The sequence below is a fragment of the Gadus morhua genome, chromosome 12 (assembly GCF_902167405.1).
Source record: "Gadus morhua chromosome 12, gadMor3.0, whole genome shotgun sequence".
Classification (NCBI taxonomy): domain Eukaryota; kingdom Metazoa; phylum Chordata; class Actinopteri; order Gadiformes; family Gadidae; genus Gadus; species Gadus morhua.
This window is the reverse complement of record NC_044059.1, coordinates 292,501-312,166: the sequence shown is the minus strand read 5'-3', so window position 1 is coordinate 312,166 and position 19,666 is coordinate 292,501. Positions and strand designations below refer to the sequence as shown.

Below are 19,666 nucleotides of genomic sequence, written 5' to 3'. Positions count from 1 at the left end.
CACAGAAAAGAAGCACCATAGCGTTATACTAAAGCTCCTAGTATTAGAAGTAAACATTTTTGCACAAATGAAAGGATAAACAAAAATGCCTCCAACAGGATGTTTCATTTAATGTTAGAAAGAAAAACATTGGACAGCTCGATATGGGCTCTACAGGCGCAACAGATGTTGACAGTAAACATTGTTTTTGTGGGAGGACACACAAGACGTCCGGTGGATAATCCATGGCAGCACCTGGCCGGTCAGCTGACCGGAGGAGGTGGTGAGCTGGTAGATCATCACAGCGTACGCTAATCCGGGCTCAACAACACAGTAATGCACATGGATTAGGAGCCCACAACAAGTCAACAAGGAGGCACGCCTGCATGCCATGAGACAGGAGGGGGTCTGCTTAGGGAAGAGCACTTGAGATCTGACGTTACTGAAGCCAGCAGTCACTGGGGACACTGGTCCTATTAGTCACTGGGAACACTGGTCCTATTAGTCACTGGGAACACTGGTCCTATCGGTCAATGGGAACACTGGTCCCATCAGTGACTGGGGACACTGGTCCTATCAGTCACCGGGGACACTGGTCCTAACAGTCACCAGGAACACTGGTCCTATCAGTCACCGGGGACACTGGTCCTATCAGTCACCAGGAACCCTGGTCCCATCGGTCACTGGGGACACTGGTCCTATCAGTCACTGGGGACACTGGTCCTATCAGTCACTGGGGACACTGGTCCTATCAGTCACTGGGGACACTGGTCCTATTAGTCACCAGGAACCCTGGTCCTATCAGTCACCAGGAACCCTGGTCCTATCAGTCACTGGGAACACTCGTCACCAGGAACACTGGTCTGTAGAAGCTCCACTCTGGTCATCTCTACTCTGGTCATCTCCACTCTGGTCATCTCCACTCTGGTCAACTCTACTCTGGTCATCTCCACTCTGGTCAACTCTACTCTGGTCATCTCCACTCTGGGTCTGTCAGTAAGAGGGTCCTGGCCTCACTTGGCAGCACCATAATCTCACCCTCCCAGTAGAACGGTTGTTTTCTGATCAGTTATCAGTAGTTAAGGTTGTCATCTTTCTGTAATTGTGGTATTAATAATATGCACTGAAGAAATCTGCCAAGTGCAGACAGGTCCTTCATGATTGGGCTTTATGGGGCTTTCATTTACTCAACAGAAGACCAATGAGTGTGTCCTGTAGGTCAGTCGACCACCAGCTCAGTGTGTCCTGTAGGTCAGTGGACCACCAGCTCAGTGTGTCCTGTAGGTCAGTGGACCACCAGCTCAGTGTGTCCTGTAGGTCAGTGGACCACCAGCTCAGTGTGTCCTGTAGGTCAGTGGACCACCAGCTCAGTGTGTCCTGTAGGTCAGTGGACCACAAGCTCAGTGTGTCCTGTAGGTCAGTGGACCACTGTCAACCAGTCCAGCCCGTCCATACGGCCCACCAGGAGAACTCCAGGGTCCTGGGTCATACTTGGCAGAGGTTGTAGTAGATGGTGTGTGTGTGAGCGTCGTGGACAGAGTCGCTCATGTTGTCGAAGAGGCAGTCCTTGTGCGTATGCATCTCTGTCAGGGGGACGTTGTCCCCGGAGTCCTGAGTGCCGTAGGACGGGTGGGCGGTCTGTGGGAACAGACAAACGCTTTAGGACATGGGAACGTCTGGGAACATGGTTTGACCCTGAAGGCACTGGAACCTTCTGGGAAGAGGTGGAAGGCACTAGAGGCACTGGGACCTTCTGGGAAGAGGTGGAAGGCACTAGAGGCACTGGGACCTTCTGGGAAGAGGTGGAAGGCACTAGAGGCACTGGGACCTTCTGGGAAGAGGTGGAAGGCACTAGAGGCACTGGGACCTTCTGGGAAGAGGTGGAAGGCACTAGAGGCACTGGGACCTTCTGGGAAGAGGTGGAAGACACTGAAGGCACTGGAAACGTCTGGGAGGAGGTTGAAGACACTAAAGGCACTGGGAACGTCTTGGAACACAGTGGGAGACACTGAAGGCACTGGGAACGTCTGGGAACCAGTTGGAAAACACTAAAGGTATTTGGAACGTTTGGGAACACGTTGGGAGACACTAAAGGCACTTTGAACGTTTGGGAAGAGGTGGACCCTGAAGGTGTGGTGTCCATTTCGATCTAATGATCTTAAGGCGATTAGATCGAATAGCGTAAAGCGTCGGTGGATTGTTATGCACACTCTCGATATCTTGGTGGACACTGACAGTACTGGGAATGTCTGGGAAGAGGTGGGAGACACTAAAGACACAGGGAACGTCTTCTGTATGAATATCAGGTGTGAATTAGGGTGATACAGTAGGGGTCTTAGGCTGGAGGGTTAGGGGGTTAGGGGGTTAGGGGTAGATGTATTTGGGGGGTTAGGGAGATACGTATTTGGGGTCAGGGGGTTAGGGGGGTTAGGGGTAGATGTATCTCGGGGATTAGGGGGTCAGGGGGTTAGGGGGGTTAGGGGTAGATGTATTTGAGGTATTAGGGGAGGGTTAAGGTAAGATAAGCCGGTGAGGAGGCACCTGTCCCGCTCCGCTCAGGGGGAAGTCCTTCCTGCAGAGGTGGGCGATGATCCCGGCCGCTAGCGCGTCGCCGAGGACGTTGATCATCGTCCTGAAGCGGTCCCTGGACCAGTACACACAGTACACACAGTACACTACACAGTACAGTACACTAAACGGTCCCTGGACCAGTGAAGGGAATCAAACCAGGGCCCAAACCAGGGCCCAAACCAGTACACACAGTACACTACACAGTACAGTACACTAAACGGTACAGTACACTAAACTAGTTGAGTTAAGGGTTAGGGTGAGGTAAGGTTAGGTTTGAGTTAGGGTTTAGGGTTAGGTAAGGCTATGGTTTGATTACCACCACAAGTTAGCTGGTTTACTTACAGGACCCAATCAATGGCCACGATAAGCGTGATGTCATCGGGGGGCAGGCCCACTGACGTCAGCACGATCACCATGGTGACCAGACCGGCCTGCGGGATCCCGGCGGCTCCGATGCTCGCAGCCGTCGCCGTGATACTGAAGAGAGAGAGAGAAGGCTGACGTCCCCCTGACGTAGAGACACGCCTAACGTAGACCTCCTGACGTAGCCCCCTGACGTAGCCCCCTGACCTAGTGGACCAGACCTAGTACCTGATGGTGACCAGCTGGCCCAGGTCCAGCTCATAGTCGTTGACCTGGGCAATAAAGATGGCTGCCACGGCCTCGTACAGCGCGGTGCCGTCCATGTTGATGGTGGCGCCGACGGGCAGCACGAAGCGGGCGATCTGCCGGTCCACCTGGCAGTTCTCCAGCAGACACTTCATGGTGATGGGGAGGGTGGCCGAGCTGCAGACAGACAGACAGGCTGTGTTGTGGCCAGGTCTAAGCTTGTGTTTTAAACCTTTCACAGTTACAGGGAACTGCTTCTTGAACTTGCAGGACTCTGTCCCCAATCATCACAGACACAATCAAGTCTTTTTCTTCGATGACCTAGATTTATTTGGCCTTGCGGAGAACACTTCATACGGTTACGCGAGATGGAAAACAGTCTCGATGCCCCTTGCCTCCACTATCACTGGCTCAGTTCCTCATTGATAAAACAGACTCAGTGACGCACCCATTCTCTTCTCCGGCTGATCTACATCCCCCTAACCCTAACCCATCCCCCTAATCCTAACCCTCAAATAGGAATTCATTAATGGTATAACTGAAATAAAATAGATTTTAAACTAACGTAAAATATGGCTCTAACACACAGTGAGTCAGAGAGGCAGACAAACAGACAGACAGACAGAGAGTCAGACAGACAGTCAGATGGAAAAAAATTGAGAGACAAACACCATTTAGTTTGTGTCTTCTAAGGTTTTACGGTTCATGATTAGAGACGACATCATTATACCGCCGAACAAACATATGGACGAGGTTACCATGGTGATGAGCACCTCCTACCTGTAGGAGGTTACCAGGGTGATGAGGAGGTAACCATGGTGATGAGCACCTCCTACCTGGAGGAGGTCACCAGGGTGATGAGGTTACCATGGGGACGAGCACATCCTACCTGGAGGAGGTTACCAGGGTGATGAGGAGGTTACCATGGTGATGAGCACCTCCTACCTGGAGGAGGTCACCAGGGTGATGAGGAGGTTACCATGGTGATGAGCACCTCCTACCTGGAGGAGGTCACCAGGGTGATGAGGAGGTTACCATGGTGACGAGCACCTCTTACCTGGAGGAGGTTACCACGGTTGCCAGGGTGATGACCTACCTGGAGGAGGTTGCCAGGGCGATGACCATGGCCTGCAGTAGGCCCCTGATGTAGGTGAAGGGGTTCTTGCGGGTGAGGATGAAGTAGAACAGAGGCAGCAGGATGAGGCCGTGGACGAAGAGGCCGGCCAGCACCGTGATGGTGTACCAGCCCAGCTTACGGCCCAAGGTGCTCGGATCCTGCATGTCCAGGATCTTACCGGCCACCAGGAAGATGATCCCGAATGGGAAGTACCTGGGACAGACCCCTCCTGGTCAGAGGGAGATGGACCGGTCCAACAGACCCCTCCCGGTCAGAGGGAGGTGGACCGGTCCAACAGACCCCTCCCGGTCAGAGGGAGGTGGACCGGTCCAACAGACCCCCGGTCAGAGGGGAGGTGGACCGGTCCACCAGGACCCCCTGGTCAGAGGGCAGGTGGAAGAGGATGAGGGGGAGGGGAGGAGGGGGATGGGGAGGAGGGGGAGGAGGGGTAAGGGGAGGAGGGGGGCATACATGTTCTGTTAGCTCACCAAACTGCAGCGTTGATTATCTTCATGACGCACTCGTTGATGCACTGGCAGACGTTGACCAGAGGAGCCCCTCTCTCCCCCATCCTCCCCAGCAGCAGACCTGGTAACCAAACCAAAGCAACACCACATGAGCAGGTGTCACACCCACGCGTCGGTCCAACAGCATAGTCAGATCGGTCGTCACGTCAACGGGTACCCATGGTCGCGGAGAAGATGACGATGCCGAGGACGTTCATCTGCTGGCTGCTGCCCGGGCTGGTCTTGTAGTGGATCTCTGGGGGCGGGGTCAGCTCAAGGTACACTGTCCGCCCGCTGGGGTCGCTGTCGTCCGGCACCACGTACACAAAGTTGGGCTTCACCGTGCGGGCGGGCAGCTTGAGGATGGGCAGCAGATCCGTCTTGTACTGGAACACAAACAGGGACAGGGGACCGGGTTAATAGGGACTATGAGACAAAGGCTTATGAGGTCCAGTATTTATGAGGTCCAGGTTTATGAGGTCCAGGTTTATAAGGTCCAGTATTTAAGAGGTCCAGGTTTATGAGGTCCAGTATTTATGAGGTCGAGGTTTATGAGGTCCAGGTTTATGAAGTCCAGGTTTATGAGGTCCAGTATTTAAGAGGTCCAGTATTTAAGAGGTCCAGTATTTAAGAGGTCCAGGTTTATGAGGTCCATGTTTATAAGGTCCAGTATTTAAGAGGTCCAGATGGAGGTGCAGGATCTCGCCTACCTGCTGAAAGGTGGCCTCTATCAGGTTGGAGGGGACCATGTTCCTGGGGGAGGAAGAGAGCCTTCAGTCAGCCTTCAGAGAGAACTAGAGTGTGGAGTAGTACTGTAGTACACAACTAGAGCAGCTCCTCTGGGTGTTGAGTAGTACTGTAGTAGTACTGTAGTACACAACTAGAGCAGCTCCTCTGGGTGTTGAGTAGTACTGTAGTAGTACTGTAGTACACAACTAGAGCAGCTCCTCTGGGTGTTGAGTAGTACTGTAGTAGTACTGTAGTACACAACTAGAGCAGCTCCTCTGGGTGTAGTGTTAGTAGCACTGTAGTAGTACCTGATGAGGTAGATGTGTAGAAGTACGGTAGTAGTAGTAGTACTGTACTACTAGTAGTAATGAAGTAATAGGAGTAGTAGTAGTGTAGTAGTACCTGATGAGGTCCTCTAGATGTGTAGTAGTATTGAGGTAGTATTAGTACTGTAGTTATATTACTATATTAGTAGTGTAGTAGTAGTACTCTAGTAGTACTAGTACTGTAGTAGTAGTGGTACTGTAGTAGTAGTCCTGCAGTAGTACCTGATGAGGTCCTCTAGATGTGTAATAGTGCTGTAGTAGTAGTACTGCAGTAGTAGTATTACTGCAGTAGTACTGTAGTAGAAGAACTGCAGTAGTACTGCAGTAGTAGCAGCAGTACTGTAGTAGTACAGTAGTAGCAGTACTGTAGTAGTACAGTAGTAGCAGCAGTACTGCAGTAGTACAGTAGTAGCAGCAGTACTGCAGTAGTACAGTAGTAGTAGTACTGCAGTAGTACTGCAGCAGTACTGCAGTAGTAGCAGCAGTACTGCAGTAGTACACTAGCAGTAGTACTGCAGTGGTACAGTAGCAGTAGTAGTACTGCAGTAGTACAGTAGCAGTAGTAGTACTGCAGTAGTACAGTAGTAGCAGTACTGCAGTAGTACAGTAGCAGCAGTACTGCAGTAGTACAGTAGTAGCAGTACTGCAGTAGTAGCAGTAGTAGTACTGCAGTAGTACAGTAGTAGCAGTACTGCAGTAGTACAGTAGCAGCAGTACTGCAGTAGTACAGTAGTAGCAGTACTGCAGTAGTAGCAGTAGTAGTACTGCAGTAGTACAGTAGTAGCAGTACTGCAGTAGTACAGTAGCAGCAGCAGTACTGCAGTAGTACAGTAGCAGTACTGCAGTAGTACAGTAGCAGTACTGCAGTAGTACAGTAGCAGTAGCAGTACTGCAGTAGTACAGTAGTAGCAGCAGTACTGCAGTAGTACAGTAGCAGTACTGCAGTAGTACAGTAGTAGCAGCAGTACTGCAGTAGTACAGTAGCAGTACTGCAGTAGTACAGTAGCAGTACTGCAGTAGTACAGTAGCAGCAGCAGTACTGCAGTAGTACAGTAGCAGTACTGCAGTAGTACAGTAGCAGTACTGCAGTAGTACAGTAGCAGCAGCAGTACTGCAGTAGTACAGTAGCAGTACTGCAGTAGTACAGTAGTAGCAGCAGTACTGCAGTAGTACAGTAGCAGTACTGCAGTAGTACAGTAGTAGCAGCAGTACTGCAGTAGTACAGTAGCAGTACTGCAGTAGTACAGTAGCAGTACTGCAGTAGTACAGTAGCAGTACTGCAGTAGTACAGTAGCAGTACTGCAGTAGTACAGTAGCAGCAGCAGTACTGCAGTAGTACAGTAGCAGTACTGCAGTAGTACAGTAGCAGCAGCAGTACTGCAGTAGTACAGTAGCAGTACTGCAGTAGTACAGTAGCAGTACTGCAGTAGTACAGTAGCAGCAGCAGTACTGCAGTAGTACAGTAGCAGTACTGCAGTAGTACAGTAGCAGTACTGCAGTAGTACAGTAGTAGCAGCAGTACTGCAGTAGTACAGTAGTAGCAGTACTGCAGTAGTAGCAGTAGTAGTACTGCAGTAGTACAGTAGTAGCAGTACTGCAGTAGTACAGTAGCAGTACTGCAGTAGTACAGTAGCAGCAGCAGTACTGCAGTAGTACAGTAGCAGTACTGCAGTAGTACAGTAGCAGTACTGCAGTAGTACAGTAGCAGTACTGCAGTAGTAGCAGTAGTAGTACTGCAGTAGTACAGTAGCAGCAGCAGTACTGCAGTAGTACAGTAGCAGTACTGCAGTAGTACAGTAGCAGCAGCAGTACTGCAGTAGTACAGTAGCAGTACTGCAGTAGTACAGTAGCAGCAGTAGTACTGCAGTAGTACAGTAGCAGCAGCAGTACTGCAGTAGTACAGTAGCAGTACTGCAGTAGTACAGTAGCAGCAGCAGTACTGCAGTAGTACAGTAGCAGTAGTAGTACTGCAGTAGTAGCAGCAGTACTGCAGTAGCAGTAGTAGTATTGCAGTAGTACAGCAGCAGCACTGCAGTAGTACAGTAGTAGTAGTACTGTAGTAGTACAGTAGTAGCAGTAGTAGTACTGCAGTAGTACAGTAGTAGTAGTACTGTAGTAGTACAGTAGTAGCAGTAGTAGTAGTACTGCAGTAGTACAGTAGCAGTAGTAGTACTGCAGTAGTACAGTAGCGGTAGTAGTACAGTAGCAGTAGCAGTACTGCAGTAGTACAGTAGTAGCAGTACTGCAGTAGTACAGTAGCAGTAGTACTGCAGTAGTACAGTAGTAGCAGTACTACAGTAGTAGTATTGCAGTAGTAGCAGTACTGCAGTAGTACAGTAGCAGCAGTACTGCAGTAGTACAGTAGCAGTACTGCAGTAGCAGTAGTAGTACTGCAGTAGTACAGTAGCAGTAGCAGTACTGCAGTAGCAGTAGCAGTACTGCAGTAGTACAGTAGCAGTACTGCAGTAGTACAGTAGCAGTAGTAGTACTGCAGTAGTACCTGATGAGGTCCAGCAGGGCGTCGGCTGAGGTCATCACCGGCCCTCCCCCCAGCCGGTTGCTCTCCATGTCGGTCCCCACCCCGGGTTTGATGATGATGACCAGCAGGATGCCCACCACCACGGCGATGAAGGTGGTCCACAGGTAGTAGGTGACGGTCAGGACCCCCATCCGGCAGCAGGCCTTGGACTCCATGGAGGAGAGCCCCGACATCAGGCTGGGGACCCAGAGAAGGGCACTTCCTGTAAAGGTCACTTCCTACACCATGAGGTCACTTCCTACACCATGAGTTCACTTCCAACACCATATATGGTATGGTCACTGTCCTAGGCTTACACGGTCAGGGTCCATGTTTGTGAGGTCCAGGTATATAAGGTCCAGATTTGTGAGGTCCATGTTTGTGAGGTCCAGGTTTGTTTGGTCCATGTTAATGAGGTTCAGGTTTATGAGGTCTCTTCAGGAGGTTTACCTGGATGTGATTAGAGGGAGGATCAACATCTTCAGCATCCTCATCAGCAGCTCTCCAGGAAAGGAGAAGTAGATCTTAGCCTGGAAACAAGATAAAGGTTAACGTAGCTCAGTTTACTGCACACACAAACACACACCACAATCGCCATGCTAAGTAAGAAACATGCTAGGTATCCTAGCATGCCTGATAACCTTACATGCTAAGCACCCTGACCTGCTAACTACCTTACAATGCTAAGTAGCCCATCATGATAACTAACGTACGTGCCAAGTATCCGAACATGTTGAGTACCATAGCATGCTAAGTATCCTTACAACCATAATAATCTGAAAGCTTTGTGAACGAGCAGCGCACTACTAGCATGACCAGGAGGATGTACGACACAAGCTAACCAGCTAGGACGACAACATTAGCATCAGTTTCTCTGTCTTAACCACAGTGTGACGTATAACACAGCTTCAAAGAGACGCAGCATGCTAGCCGTAAAGTGCCGAGTCAGAATTAGAGATGAGCCTTCCAATAAAACGTTAAACCCCCCAATGCCTTGAGGCCTTTGTTTGGGGTGGGATTTGAGGTCATAGGTCATCAGTTCAGGGGTAAGATGAGAGCCTAAAGCAGAACTCAAGTCAAAGGTCAACGACTCTCAGACCTCGTGATACTCAATCAATCTCAGTATGCTAACCAAGTAAATAATGATTATTCTTAAATGTTCCTCCGTTCCTATCCTGGTTAGCTGTTCAGGGGACCCTGGACATACATTGTGTAAATGAATATAGAATGTATCTGATATATTGTATTCAGGGTTCATATTTTCTCACAATATTAAAGTGTCACATCCTCACCCACTTTTGGACCGGATCCAAGTAAGACTGATACTTAGATGGATTGATAGCAGACTCTAATAGTCTGCTATCAGATACTCATGTTATTAGAGTCTAATAGACTCTAATAACATGTTAAGTACTCTAACACGCTGAGGTCCCTAACTGGGGGTCCTAAGGCCCCTACCTGGGGGTCCTAAGCCCCCCTGCGGTCCTAAGGCCACCAGGGTCCTACCTGGCGGTCCTCAGGCCCCCTGCAGTCCTAAGCCCCCCTGCGGTCCTACCTGGGGGTCCTAAGCCCCCCTGCGGTCCTACCTGGGGGTCCTAAGCCCCCCTGCAGTCCTACCTGGGTCGACAGCTGGCTCCCCCGGAGGGAGAAGCCCAGCACGCAGCCCGTGAGCACTGCGAGCACCGACAGCGTCAGCAGGCCGTTCCTCTTCAGGAAGTTCTTGGCGCGGCGGCGGAGGTCCACCACCAGCCTCTTGAGGCGCCGCCCCAGGCTCCGCTCCTCCTCCTTCTCGGCGGGGGCGAAGGAGCCGGCCTCGGACGGTGCCTCCTCCCCGCTGGGTAGCAGCAGCTCCTCCATCGTCCCCCTCTGGCAGGAGGTCCACGGAGCGCAGCGCCTTCTGCAGTGCGATCCTAAGAGGCTCAGCGGAGTGGAGCTGCCCCACCACCTCTACGCGGGCCCATGTCCGGAGAACATCCCAGCAGGATCTCAGAGACTACGAGATGTTCTGCTGTCAACATGCTCCTCATATGAAGATACATAAAGGTTGAGAGGTAGTCAGACGGGCTCTGAGGACCAGAGACTCGGTCCACGCTAAGTGTTTAATCTCAGGATGAGCACATGAAGGACCCTGACGGCCGTTTGTTTGGTTCCTCCTGATCACATTACTGTAATCCCCCTGAGCCCGGGCTTAAGGCACAACGCTGGAACAGCCCTGGGCAAGACTCAAGAGTCCTACTGGTCCAGAGTCCTACTGGTCCAGAGAACAGTACTACTGGTTTAGGGTAGTCCTGCTGGTTTAGGGTAGAGTCCTACCGGTTTAGAGTACAGAGTCCTGCTGGTTTAGGGTAGTCCTGCTGGTTTAGGGTAGAGTCCTATTGGTTTAGGGTAGAGCCCTACTGGTCTGGAGTCCGACTGGTTTAGGGTAGAGTCCTACTGGTTTAGGGTAGAGTCCTACTGGTCTGGAGTCCTACTGGTTTAGGGTAGAGTCCTACTGGTTTAGGGTAGAGTCCTATTGGTTTAGGGTAGAGCCCTACTGGTCTGGAGTCCTACTGGTTTAGGGTAGAGTCCTACTGGTTTAGCGAACAGAGTCCTACTGGTTTAGAGAACAGAGTCCTGCGGGTTTAGAGAACAGAGTCCTGCTGGTTTAGGGTAGAGTCCTACTGGTTTAGGGTAGAGTCCTACAGGTCTGGAGTCCTACTGGTTTAGGGTAGAGTCCGACTAGTCTGGAGTCCGACTGGTTTAGGGTAGAGTCCTACTGGTCTGGAGTCCTACTGGTTTAGGGTAGAGTCCTACTGGTCTGGAGTCCTACTGGTTTAGGGTAGAGTCCTACTGGTTTAGGGTAGAGTCCTACTGGTTTAGGGTAGAGCCCTATTGGTCTGGAGTCCTACTGGTTTAGGGTAGAGTCCTACTGGTTTAGCGAACAGAGTCCTACTGGTTTAGAGAACAGAGTCCTGCGGGTTTAGAGAACAGAGTCCTGCTGGTTTAGGGTAGAGTCCTACTGGTTTAGGGTAGAGTCCTACTGGTTTAGGGTAGAGTCCTACTGGTTTAGGGTAGAGTCCTACTGGTTTAGGGTAGAGTCCTACAGGTCTGGAGTCCTACTGGTTTAGGGTAGAGTCCTACTGGTCTGGAGTCCTACTGGTTTAGGGTAGAGTCCTACTGGTCTGGAGTCCTACTGGTTTAGGGTAGAGTCCTACTGGTCTGGAGTCCTACTGGTTTAGGGTAGAGTCCTACTGGTTTAGGGTAGAGTCCTACTGGTTTAGGGTAGAGTCCTACTGGTCCAGAGTTCTACTGGTCCAGAGAACAGGTAGACCTGGTTTCCTATTGCGTTAGTAGAGGTTAGTTACCCTAACCCTGACTAATCCTATACACTTAGAATATAGTACAAGCTTTATCTTCACATTTCATTCTGCTGTCACTAAATAAGAACCAGCGGCCGAGCGACGAGACAAATGGAGCCCAGACAGTCAGGGAAGGTCGATTCTCCTTTATTGAGACCAGCTGCTTGCCCTGCCCCCGGTCCGGTCCTGGTCCCGGTCCGGTCCTGGTCCCGGTCCTGGTCCTGGCCCCGGTCCTGGTCCGACGCCCAGACTACCCCCCAGCGTCCAGCGGCCTTCCGTTCCCATGACGACAGGTCTGGTCCGACGCCTCATGCAGGGAATAATCATTCATGACCTCCCAGTGACACACCTCAGGAACAACACACTCACACACACACAAACACACTCTCTCTCTCTCTCTCTCTCTCTCTCACACATCCTGGTGGGACCTGTGGAGCAATGAAACCTGAGGTCACCTCCAGAGCGGGCGTCGGGCATCCCCCAGAGGTTAGGCCCCTCCCCCAGCTGTGGAGGGCCCTAACACGGGTCAGGCTGTGGTTCTACCTGGGGTTCTACCTGGGGTCAGGCTGTGGTTCTACCTGGGGTCAGGCTGTGGTTCTACCTGGGGTTAGGGTTGTGGTTCTACCTGGGGTTCTACCTGGGGTCAGGCTGTGGTTCTACCTGGGGTCAGGCTGTGGTTCTACCTGGGGTTCTACCTGGGGTCAGGGCTGTGGTTCTACCTGGGGTCAGGGTTGTGGTTCTACCTGGGGTTCTACCTGGGGTCAGGCTGTGGCTCTACCTGGGGTCAGGGTGTGGTTCTACCTGGGGTCAGGCTGTGGTTCTACCTGGGGTCAGGGTTGTGGTTCTACCTGTGGTTCTACCTGGGGTCAGGCTGTGGTTCTACCTGGGGTCAGGCTGTGGTTCTACCTGGGGTCAGGCTGTGGTTCTACCTGGGGTTCTACCTGGGGTCAGGGCTGTGGTTCCTCCTGGCTGGCACTTGGGGGCCGGCTCCGGATCTGACTCCTCAGCTGCTCGATCAGTTCTGGGTTCTGCTGCTGCATCTGCTGAGCGAACTGCTGCCCCCTGCAGGACACAGGCGGTACTGAGGTTAGACAGCCTGACAAACCATTACCCCTACCACAGCTAGCTGTGGCTAGCTGTGGCTAGCTGTGGCTAGCTGAGGCTAGCTGAGGCTAGCAGGAGGATGCTAGTGGTGCCAGGGGGGGTACGTACGCCTGTATGAGTCCAGACAGGTCTCCGGGGGGGGCGGCCGGTGCCGGGGCGGCCCCCTGAGGGGGGGGCGCGCCGCCGGGGCCGTAGCCTCCAGACATCATCCCCGACATCCTGCAGGGGGAGACAGAGAGGAGGACCCCCGGTGAGACGTCCGCAGACCAAACGCCGGGCCAACACACCAGAGCACGCAAGACTTACAGCTGCTGGACCTGAGGGTTGTTCATCAGAGACGACGCCTGCGGAGAGAGAGAGACGTGGTCACCTGATGTCCAACCAGGGGAGCCCCCCCCCTTGTGGGGGGCTCCCCTGCTGTCCCCCCCCCTGCTGCTGGTTCATAGAGGTCAAAGGTCATACCATGTTCATGAAGCCAGGGTTACTGAGGAGGCCCGCCAGGTCCACCCCGCCCACGCCCGCCGTCTGGAACACACACAGAAACACACACATGATACACACACCTGGGCATAGGAGGGAGTAGGAGGGGGGGGAGGAGGAGTATTACGGGGCTGGGCGTGTCCATCTTCTGCTCTGCGATCTTCAGGTTGGCCTGGTAGGTGTCGTTGTCGGGGTCCAGCTCCAGAGCCTTTCTGTAGTAGACCACCGCCTCCGTGTGCTTGTTGAGGCTGGCCAGCGCGAGCCTACACACACACACACACACACACACACACGAGTATCCTAATGGGGTCTACTTCGTGCCTCCACAGAGGTCTGCATCCTGTCTCCTCAGGTCTACTTCCTGTCTCCTCAGGTCTACTTCATGTCACCTCAGAGGTCTCAGGTCTACTTCCTGTCTGCGGGGGCGGGGTGTCCTACCCCATGCGTCCGTAGGCCTTGCTGTAGGTGGGGTCGATGCCGATGGCCAGCTCACAGTCCTGGACTGCTCCTGCGTAGTTCCCCAGTTTGCTGTAAGCCGCCGCCCTGCAGCACCACCCACAGGCCAACAGAGGAACAACATCTTTATTAACACCACAGCACCACCCACAGGCCAACAGAGGAACAACATCTTTATTAACAACACAGCACCACCCACAGGCCAACAGAGGAACCACACCTTCAGTCAACACAGCACCACCCATACGCCAACAGAGGAACCACACCTTCAGTCCAAACAGCACCACCCACAGGCCAACAGAGGAACCACACCTTCAGTCAACACAGCACCACCCACAGGCCAACAGAGGACCCGTTAGGGGACAGTACCTGTTGCAGTAGTAGACAGCGTTCTGAGGGTTCAGAAGGATGGCCTTCGAGTAGAACTCCACAGCGGCGGGAAAGTTCTCCACCTTCATCTGGTCGTTGCCTGGAGACCGAGAGAAGACCATGTTAGAGCCCCACCATTACCCCAGCAATACCCTGGTACTACCCACCGGTACTACCCCAGCAATACTCTGGTACTACCCCAGCAATACCCTGGTACTACCCCAGCAATACTCTGGTACTACCCACTAGTACTACCCCAGTAATACCCTGGTACTACCCCAGCAATACTCTGGTACTACCCACTAGTACTACCCCAGTAATACTCTGGTACTACCCACTAGTACTACCCCAGCAATACTCTGGTACTACCCCAGCAATACCCTGGTACTACCCCAGCAATACTCTGGTACTACCCACTAGTACTACCCCAGTAATACTCTGGTACTACCCCCGGTAATACTCTGGTACTAGCCCCGGTAATACTCTGGTACTAGCCCCGGTAATACTCTGGTACTAGCCCCGGTAATACTCTGGTACTAGCCCCGGTAATACTCTGGTACTAGCCCCGGTAATACTCTGGTACTAGCCCCGGTAATACTCTGGTACTAGCCCCGGTAATACTCTGGTACTAGCCCCGGTAATACTCTGGTACTAGCCCCGGTAATACTCTGGTACTAGCCCCGGTAATACTCTGGTACTAGCCCCGGTAATACTCTGGTACTAGCCCCGGTAATACTCTGGTACTTGCCCCAGTATTACTCTGGTACTTGCCCCAGTATTACTCTGGTACTAGCCCCAGTAATACTCTGGTACTAGCCCCAGTAATACTCTGGTACTTGCCCCAGTATTACTCTGGTACTAGCCCCAGTAATACTCTGGTACTAGCCCCAGTAATACTCTGGTACTAGCCCCAGTAATACTCTGGTACTTGCCCCAGTAATACTCTGGTACTTGCCCCAGTAATACTCTGGTACTTGCCCCAGTAATACTCTGGTACTAGCCCCAGTAATACTCTGGTACTAGCCCCAGTAATACTCTGGTACTAGCCCCAGTAATACTCTGGTACTTGCCCCAGTAATACTCTGGTACTTGCCCCAGTAATACTCTGGTACTAGCCCCAGTAATACTCTGGTACTAGCCCCAGTAATACTCTGGTACTTGCCCCAGTATTACTCTGGTACTAGCCCCAGTAATACTCTGGTACTAGCCCCAGTAATACTCTGGTACTAGCCCCAGTAATACTCTGGTACTTGCCCCAGTAATACTCTGGTACTTGCCCCAGTAATACTCTGGTACTTGCCCCAGTAATACTCTGGTACTAGCCCCAGTAATACTCTGGTACTAGCCCCAGTAATACTCTGGTACTAGCCCCAGTAATACTCTGGTACTTGCCCCAGTAATACTCTGGTACTTGCCCCAGTAATACTCTGGTACTAGCCCCAGTAATACTCTGGTACTAGCCCCAGTAATACTCTGGTACTAGCCCCAGTAATACTCTGGTACTTGCCCCAGTAATACTCTGGTACTTGCCCCAGTAATACTCTGGTACTAGCCCCGGTAATACTCTGGTACTAGCCCCGGTAATACTCTGGTACTTGCCCCGGTAATACTCTGGTACTAGCCCCGGTAATACTCTGGTACTAGCCCCGGTAATACTCTGGTACTAGCCCCGGTAATACTCTGGTACTAGCCCCGGTAATACTCTGGTACTTGCCCCAGTAATACTCTGGTACTTGCCCCAGTAATACTCTGGTACTTGCCCCAGTAATACTCTGGTACTAGCCCCAGTAATACTCTGGTACTAGCCTACACCTGGACAGCCTACCGTCTGTTTTTAGTCTCTCCGCCTCGGCCATCTGTTCCTCGGGGGGGGAGTCAGGGCGTGGCTCTGTGTTCACCGGAGCAGGGCGGGGGAGCTGCAACAACACAACATCATGTGACCAAAGCAACCAATGGTACGAGAGCGGCAATAACAACATCATGTGATCAAACCAACCAATGATACGAGAGCCTCTGTTACACACTGAGCATTCTGATTATTACTAGCAGTAATATCTTATTACTATTGGCTATCATGCTCTATTAATAATACTCCAAGCAGCTGACCTTGGTGGTCACATTATATTATAGCTTAGCTATGATATATTATTATATGATTAGGGGTGTAACGGTACACAAAAGTCATGGTTCAGTACGTACCTCGGTTTTTAAGTCACGGTACGGTACGGTTCATAGTTAAGGGGGAAATTTAAAAAAACTGCTTGCTTGTCAACAACGGAGAATGGCCGTAGATCAGCAGCAATGAAACCACACAATGACACAGGGAGAGGCTTTTATGATTTGTATGAAATCAATCTGTTTATTTCAACAACTGCGCCATCAACATTCAACATCAAAATTGTTTCAACGTGGGCTTAGGCAGATGGACCTACATGCGCCGGAAAAAGGATCGCTATTTAATTATTTTACAGAACACAGCCTGCATGACGGTGAACTAGACACATCAAAAATATAACTTCACACGGTGTGTCTTTTTAAATGTATTTGTTACCAGCATTCATTGTGTTGATCAGCAGAGAAATAGTCCGCCAAAGACGTTCACGTCGCTTAGCAACCGAGGACGCTATTCACCACCGGAAGTTGTGAAGGCTCATGCAAGTCAACGGAGCATTCACCAGCATTGAGAAGAGCCGTGTAATAAATAACGAGTCACATTCATTATTCGGTATTCGACATGACTCAGACTATTCGACGATCGTTGCCCGCTATGTACGCCACATTGACGTACCGCGGTACACCTCTGTAACCGCTCCGAAGTGCCTGTACCGTGACGGTTCGGTACAAATACGTGTACCGTTACACCCCTTTTGGCTATGATATATTAATATAATATTATGATGGTTAGCCATCAGGGGTGTAACGGTACATGTATTCGTTAGGGTTAGCTATTGAACCGATTCGATTCGGTGCATGGATTTACACAGAGAATACACGGTATAAAATTAAATAAAACTGGCGTGCGAATTAATTAATGTAATGCCGAACTAATCATACGCGACCTTCAGGGACAACTGAGACGCCTGAAAGGGTGCCGGCAAGTTGGAGCTACACACGCCGTCCGTTGATTGGTCGACAGTATCGCCCTTCCGTGAGACAGGGGGATAATAAACAAACACATTATCCGCGAGGTATTTCTGGACAACGGCGAAAGCTTCGCTTATTGAAGAAAATGTAGCACAAAAGTTTGCTTTCCTACATCGTTGATCCCCCATAAGGGTACTGTCGGCGGTGGAAACCCGAGCCGAAACTGAGCTGGGCCGAACCACACCTTCACCACTCCACCAAGCCGCACCGAAACGACCCTCGCGTGGAAATGCGCAAATTCCGTGTACTTTGCACTTTCATAAATAAGACATGCTGAATTTTCAGTTTAATAACTGATTGTCTTATTTTGTTTACAAGTTACGGATGGAGTCTGGAGGTGATGTGGTGTACTTATTGTTTACTCATCTTAGATTACACAGTTCAGGCTGTTACAGCTAGCTCAGGGGAAAGACTGTATGACACTAGGTGTTAAATATGAGACAATAAAAACAAATTGCCTTCAGCATTTTTGTTTTTTCTTTTCCCTTCATTGAACCGACCTCGAACCCAACCGTGATGTCTGAACCGATATATGAACCGAACCGTGACTTCAGTGTACCGTTACACCCCTATTAGCCATGATCAATAAATATGCAATGATAAAGTTTCACTGTGATATATCACTATATTATAACTGTTGGCTGTGATATATGAATAGATGATAACTGTTGGCTGTGATGTATAATAACTTAGATGTGATATATTAATATATGATAACCGTGGCTGTGATATATGAATTCATGAATGTTAGTGCTACTGTTCCCGGCCGCTGACCGTGTCGGTAGCAGAGCTGAAGATCTCTGGCAGCGTCTGGGGAACCGCCAGGCTGCTGTCGTCCGTCGACACCTCGAACGCCGTCTCCAAACACTGGACCGCAACTGGAAGACAACATACTATGGGTCAGCCACGAGACCGCCAGACACGGGTTCTACGAGGACTACAGCAGAACCTACAGACAGGTTCTACGAGGACTACAGTAGAACCACCAGACAGGTTCTACGAGGAGTACAGTAGAACCACCAGACACAGGTTCTAGGAGGACTAGAGTAGAACCACCAGACAGGTTCTACAAGGACTACAGTAGAACCTACAGACAGATTCTACGAGGACTACAGTAGGACCACCAGACAGGTTCTACAAGGACTACAGTAGGACCACCAGACAGGTTCTACGAGGAGTACAGTAGAACCTAGAGACAGGTTCTACGAGGACTACAGTAGAACCACCAGACAGGTTCTACAAGGACTAGGGATGGGCATAATTAATCGATGCTCGATAATTGATCGTTAAGAAATGCGTCGATCAATTTATATTGTTATCGATCAAAAGGACGTTGTGTTGCATACTGTGAGTCTTGAAGTATTTAATTGAATATAACCCTGCCGACTGGTGGAAAGTGAATGGAAGAAGGTTCCCCAGGCTGTCAAAGTTAGCGCGACAATACCTCTGCATCCCCGCAACTTCGGTCCCGTCAGAGCGGGTGTTTTCTGCTGCTGGACTGACAGTTACAAGGCTGCGTTCGCGTCTGACCCCCGAGCATGCTTATATTCCTAAACAAAAATATGTAGGCTGGAGTTACTGTATGCTATGGACAGTAGGGACAGTCACCACCGTATGTGAGTCGCTCTATTTTTTCTTAACGTGTTGTCTCTCGCTCCGCTTTTTCTTTCGGCTTGGTGCCTCTTGGAGTCGTTACATTTTGCCAAAACTGTGATATTTTAGCAACAAGTTCAGCCTTATATGTGTTCAATAAGGTATTTCTTTTAGATAGACTAGTTCATGCAATTGTTTGTAAATGGGTGGCTCATCTTTTTGTTGCGAGCCTTTTCCGCGCGCCGGCTGCAGCCTATAGGCATTATATGTCTGCCTTTTTTTCAAAACAGTTATACAGTTTAATGCCCACTTTTAGCCTACTGCCTTTGTTTGAATATTGTTATCCGATAAGTTGGCTACTTATTGTAATTGGAATAGGCTACAGATTTAGTCTTGTTGAATCGTTTCCAAACCTTTAAGAGCCCCTGTAGGCGCATTGTTCGGACTTTACGAGCGCCTCATAGGCCTATAATGCCTGTATTTATTATTTTAAGTTAGTCCAAGTTAACTGTATTGTATTAATGTTGGCCCATACATTATTGTTGGAATAAAGATTTCATTGATAAAAACATGCTGCATTTTGTATTGTCGGGAATTTCAATATAGCCTATAGAAAAAAGTTAATGATTAATCGATAATTGATCGATAACTCTAGCGATGCTCGATCAAGGAAATTTCTTCAAATGCCCATCCCTAACAAGGACTACAGTAGAACCTACAGACAGGTTCTACGAGGACTACAGTTGAACCTACAGACAGGTTCTACAAGGACTACAGTAGTACCAGACAGGTTCTACAAGGACCAGAGTAGAACCACCTGACAGGGG

At 50.5% G+C, this 19,666-nt stretch overlaps 2 protein-coding genes across 3 annotated transcripts in view; both read right to left on the bottom strand.

Annotated features, from left to right (window-relative positions):
- Nucleotides 1–86: 86 nt before the first annotated feature.
- Nucleotides 87–10,584, bottom strand: slc1a8a (solute carrier family 1 member 8a). The gene is made up of 11 exons (XM_030373086.1): nt 9,973–10,584; nt 8,806–8,885; nt 8,338–8,553; nt 5,493–5,535; nt 4,961–5,168; nt 4,765–4,864; nt 4,256–4,489; nt 3,142–3,336; nt 2,893–3,027; nt 2,521–2,623; nt 87–1,617 (listed from the first exon to the last, which is right to left on the bottom strand). Exons 1-11 carry the CDS (start codon nt 10,210–10,212, stop codon nt 1,465–1,467), a joined length of 1,707 nt encoding a protein of 568 aa, XP_030228946.1. The 5' UTR covers nt 10,213–10,584; the 3' UTR covers nt 87–1,464.
- A 1,240-nt stretch (nt 10,585–11,824) lies between these two features.
- The window catches only part of sgta (small glutamine rich tetratricopeptide repeat co-chaperone alpha), a 9,736-nt gene continuing 1,894 nt past the window's right edge, over nt 11,825–19,666 (bottom strand). Inside the window, exons 3-12 of one of the 2 annotated variants that reach the window (XM_030373088.1) lie at nt 18,021–18,124; nt 15,928–16,018; nt 14,103–14,202; nt 13,716–13,820; nt 13,405–13,540; nt 13,260–13,322; nt 13,104–13,141; nt 12,906–13,016; nt 12,623–12,755; nt 11,825–12,121 (exon numbers count right to left, since the gene is read on the bottom strand). In XM_030373088.1, coding sequence (XP_030228948.1) covers nt 12,641–12,755; nt 12,906–13,016; nt 13,104–13,141; nt 13,260–13,322; nt 13,405–13,540; nt 13,716–13,820; nt 14,103–14,202; nt 15,928–16,018; nt 18,021–18,124 — 863 coding nt within the window. In that variant the 3' untranslated portion in view covers nt 11,825–12,121; nt 12,623–12,640. The remainder of the gene's footprint in view (nt 12,122–12,622; nt 12,756–12,905; nt 13,017–13,103; nt 13,142–13,259; nt 13,323–13,404; nt 13,541–13,715; nt 13,821–14,102; nt 14,203–15,927; nt 16,019–18,020; nt 18,125–19,666) is intronic. The other variant, XM_030373087.1, reaches the window with a different exon arrangement.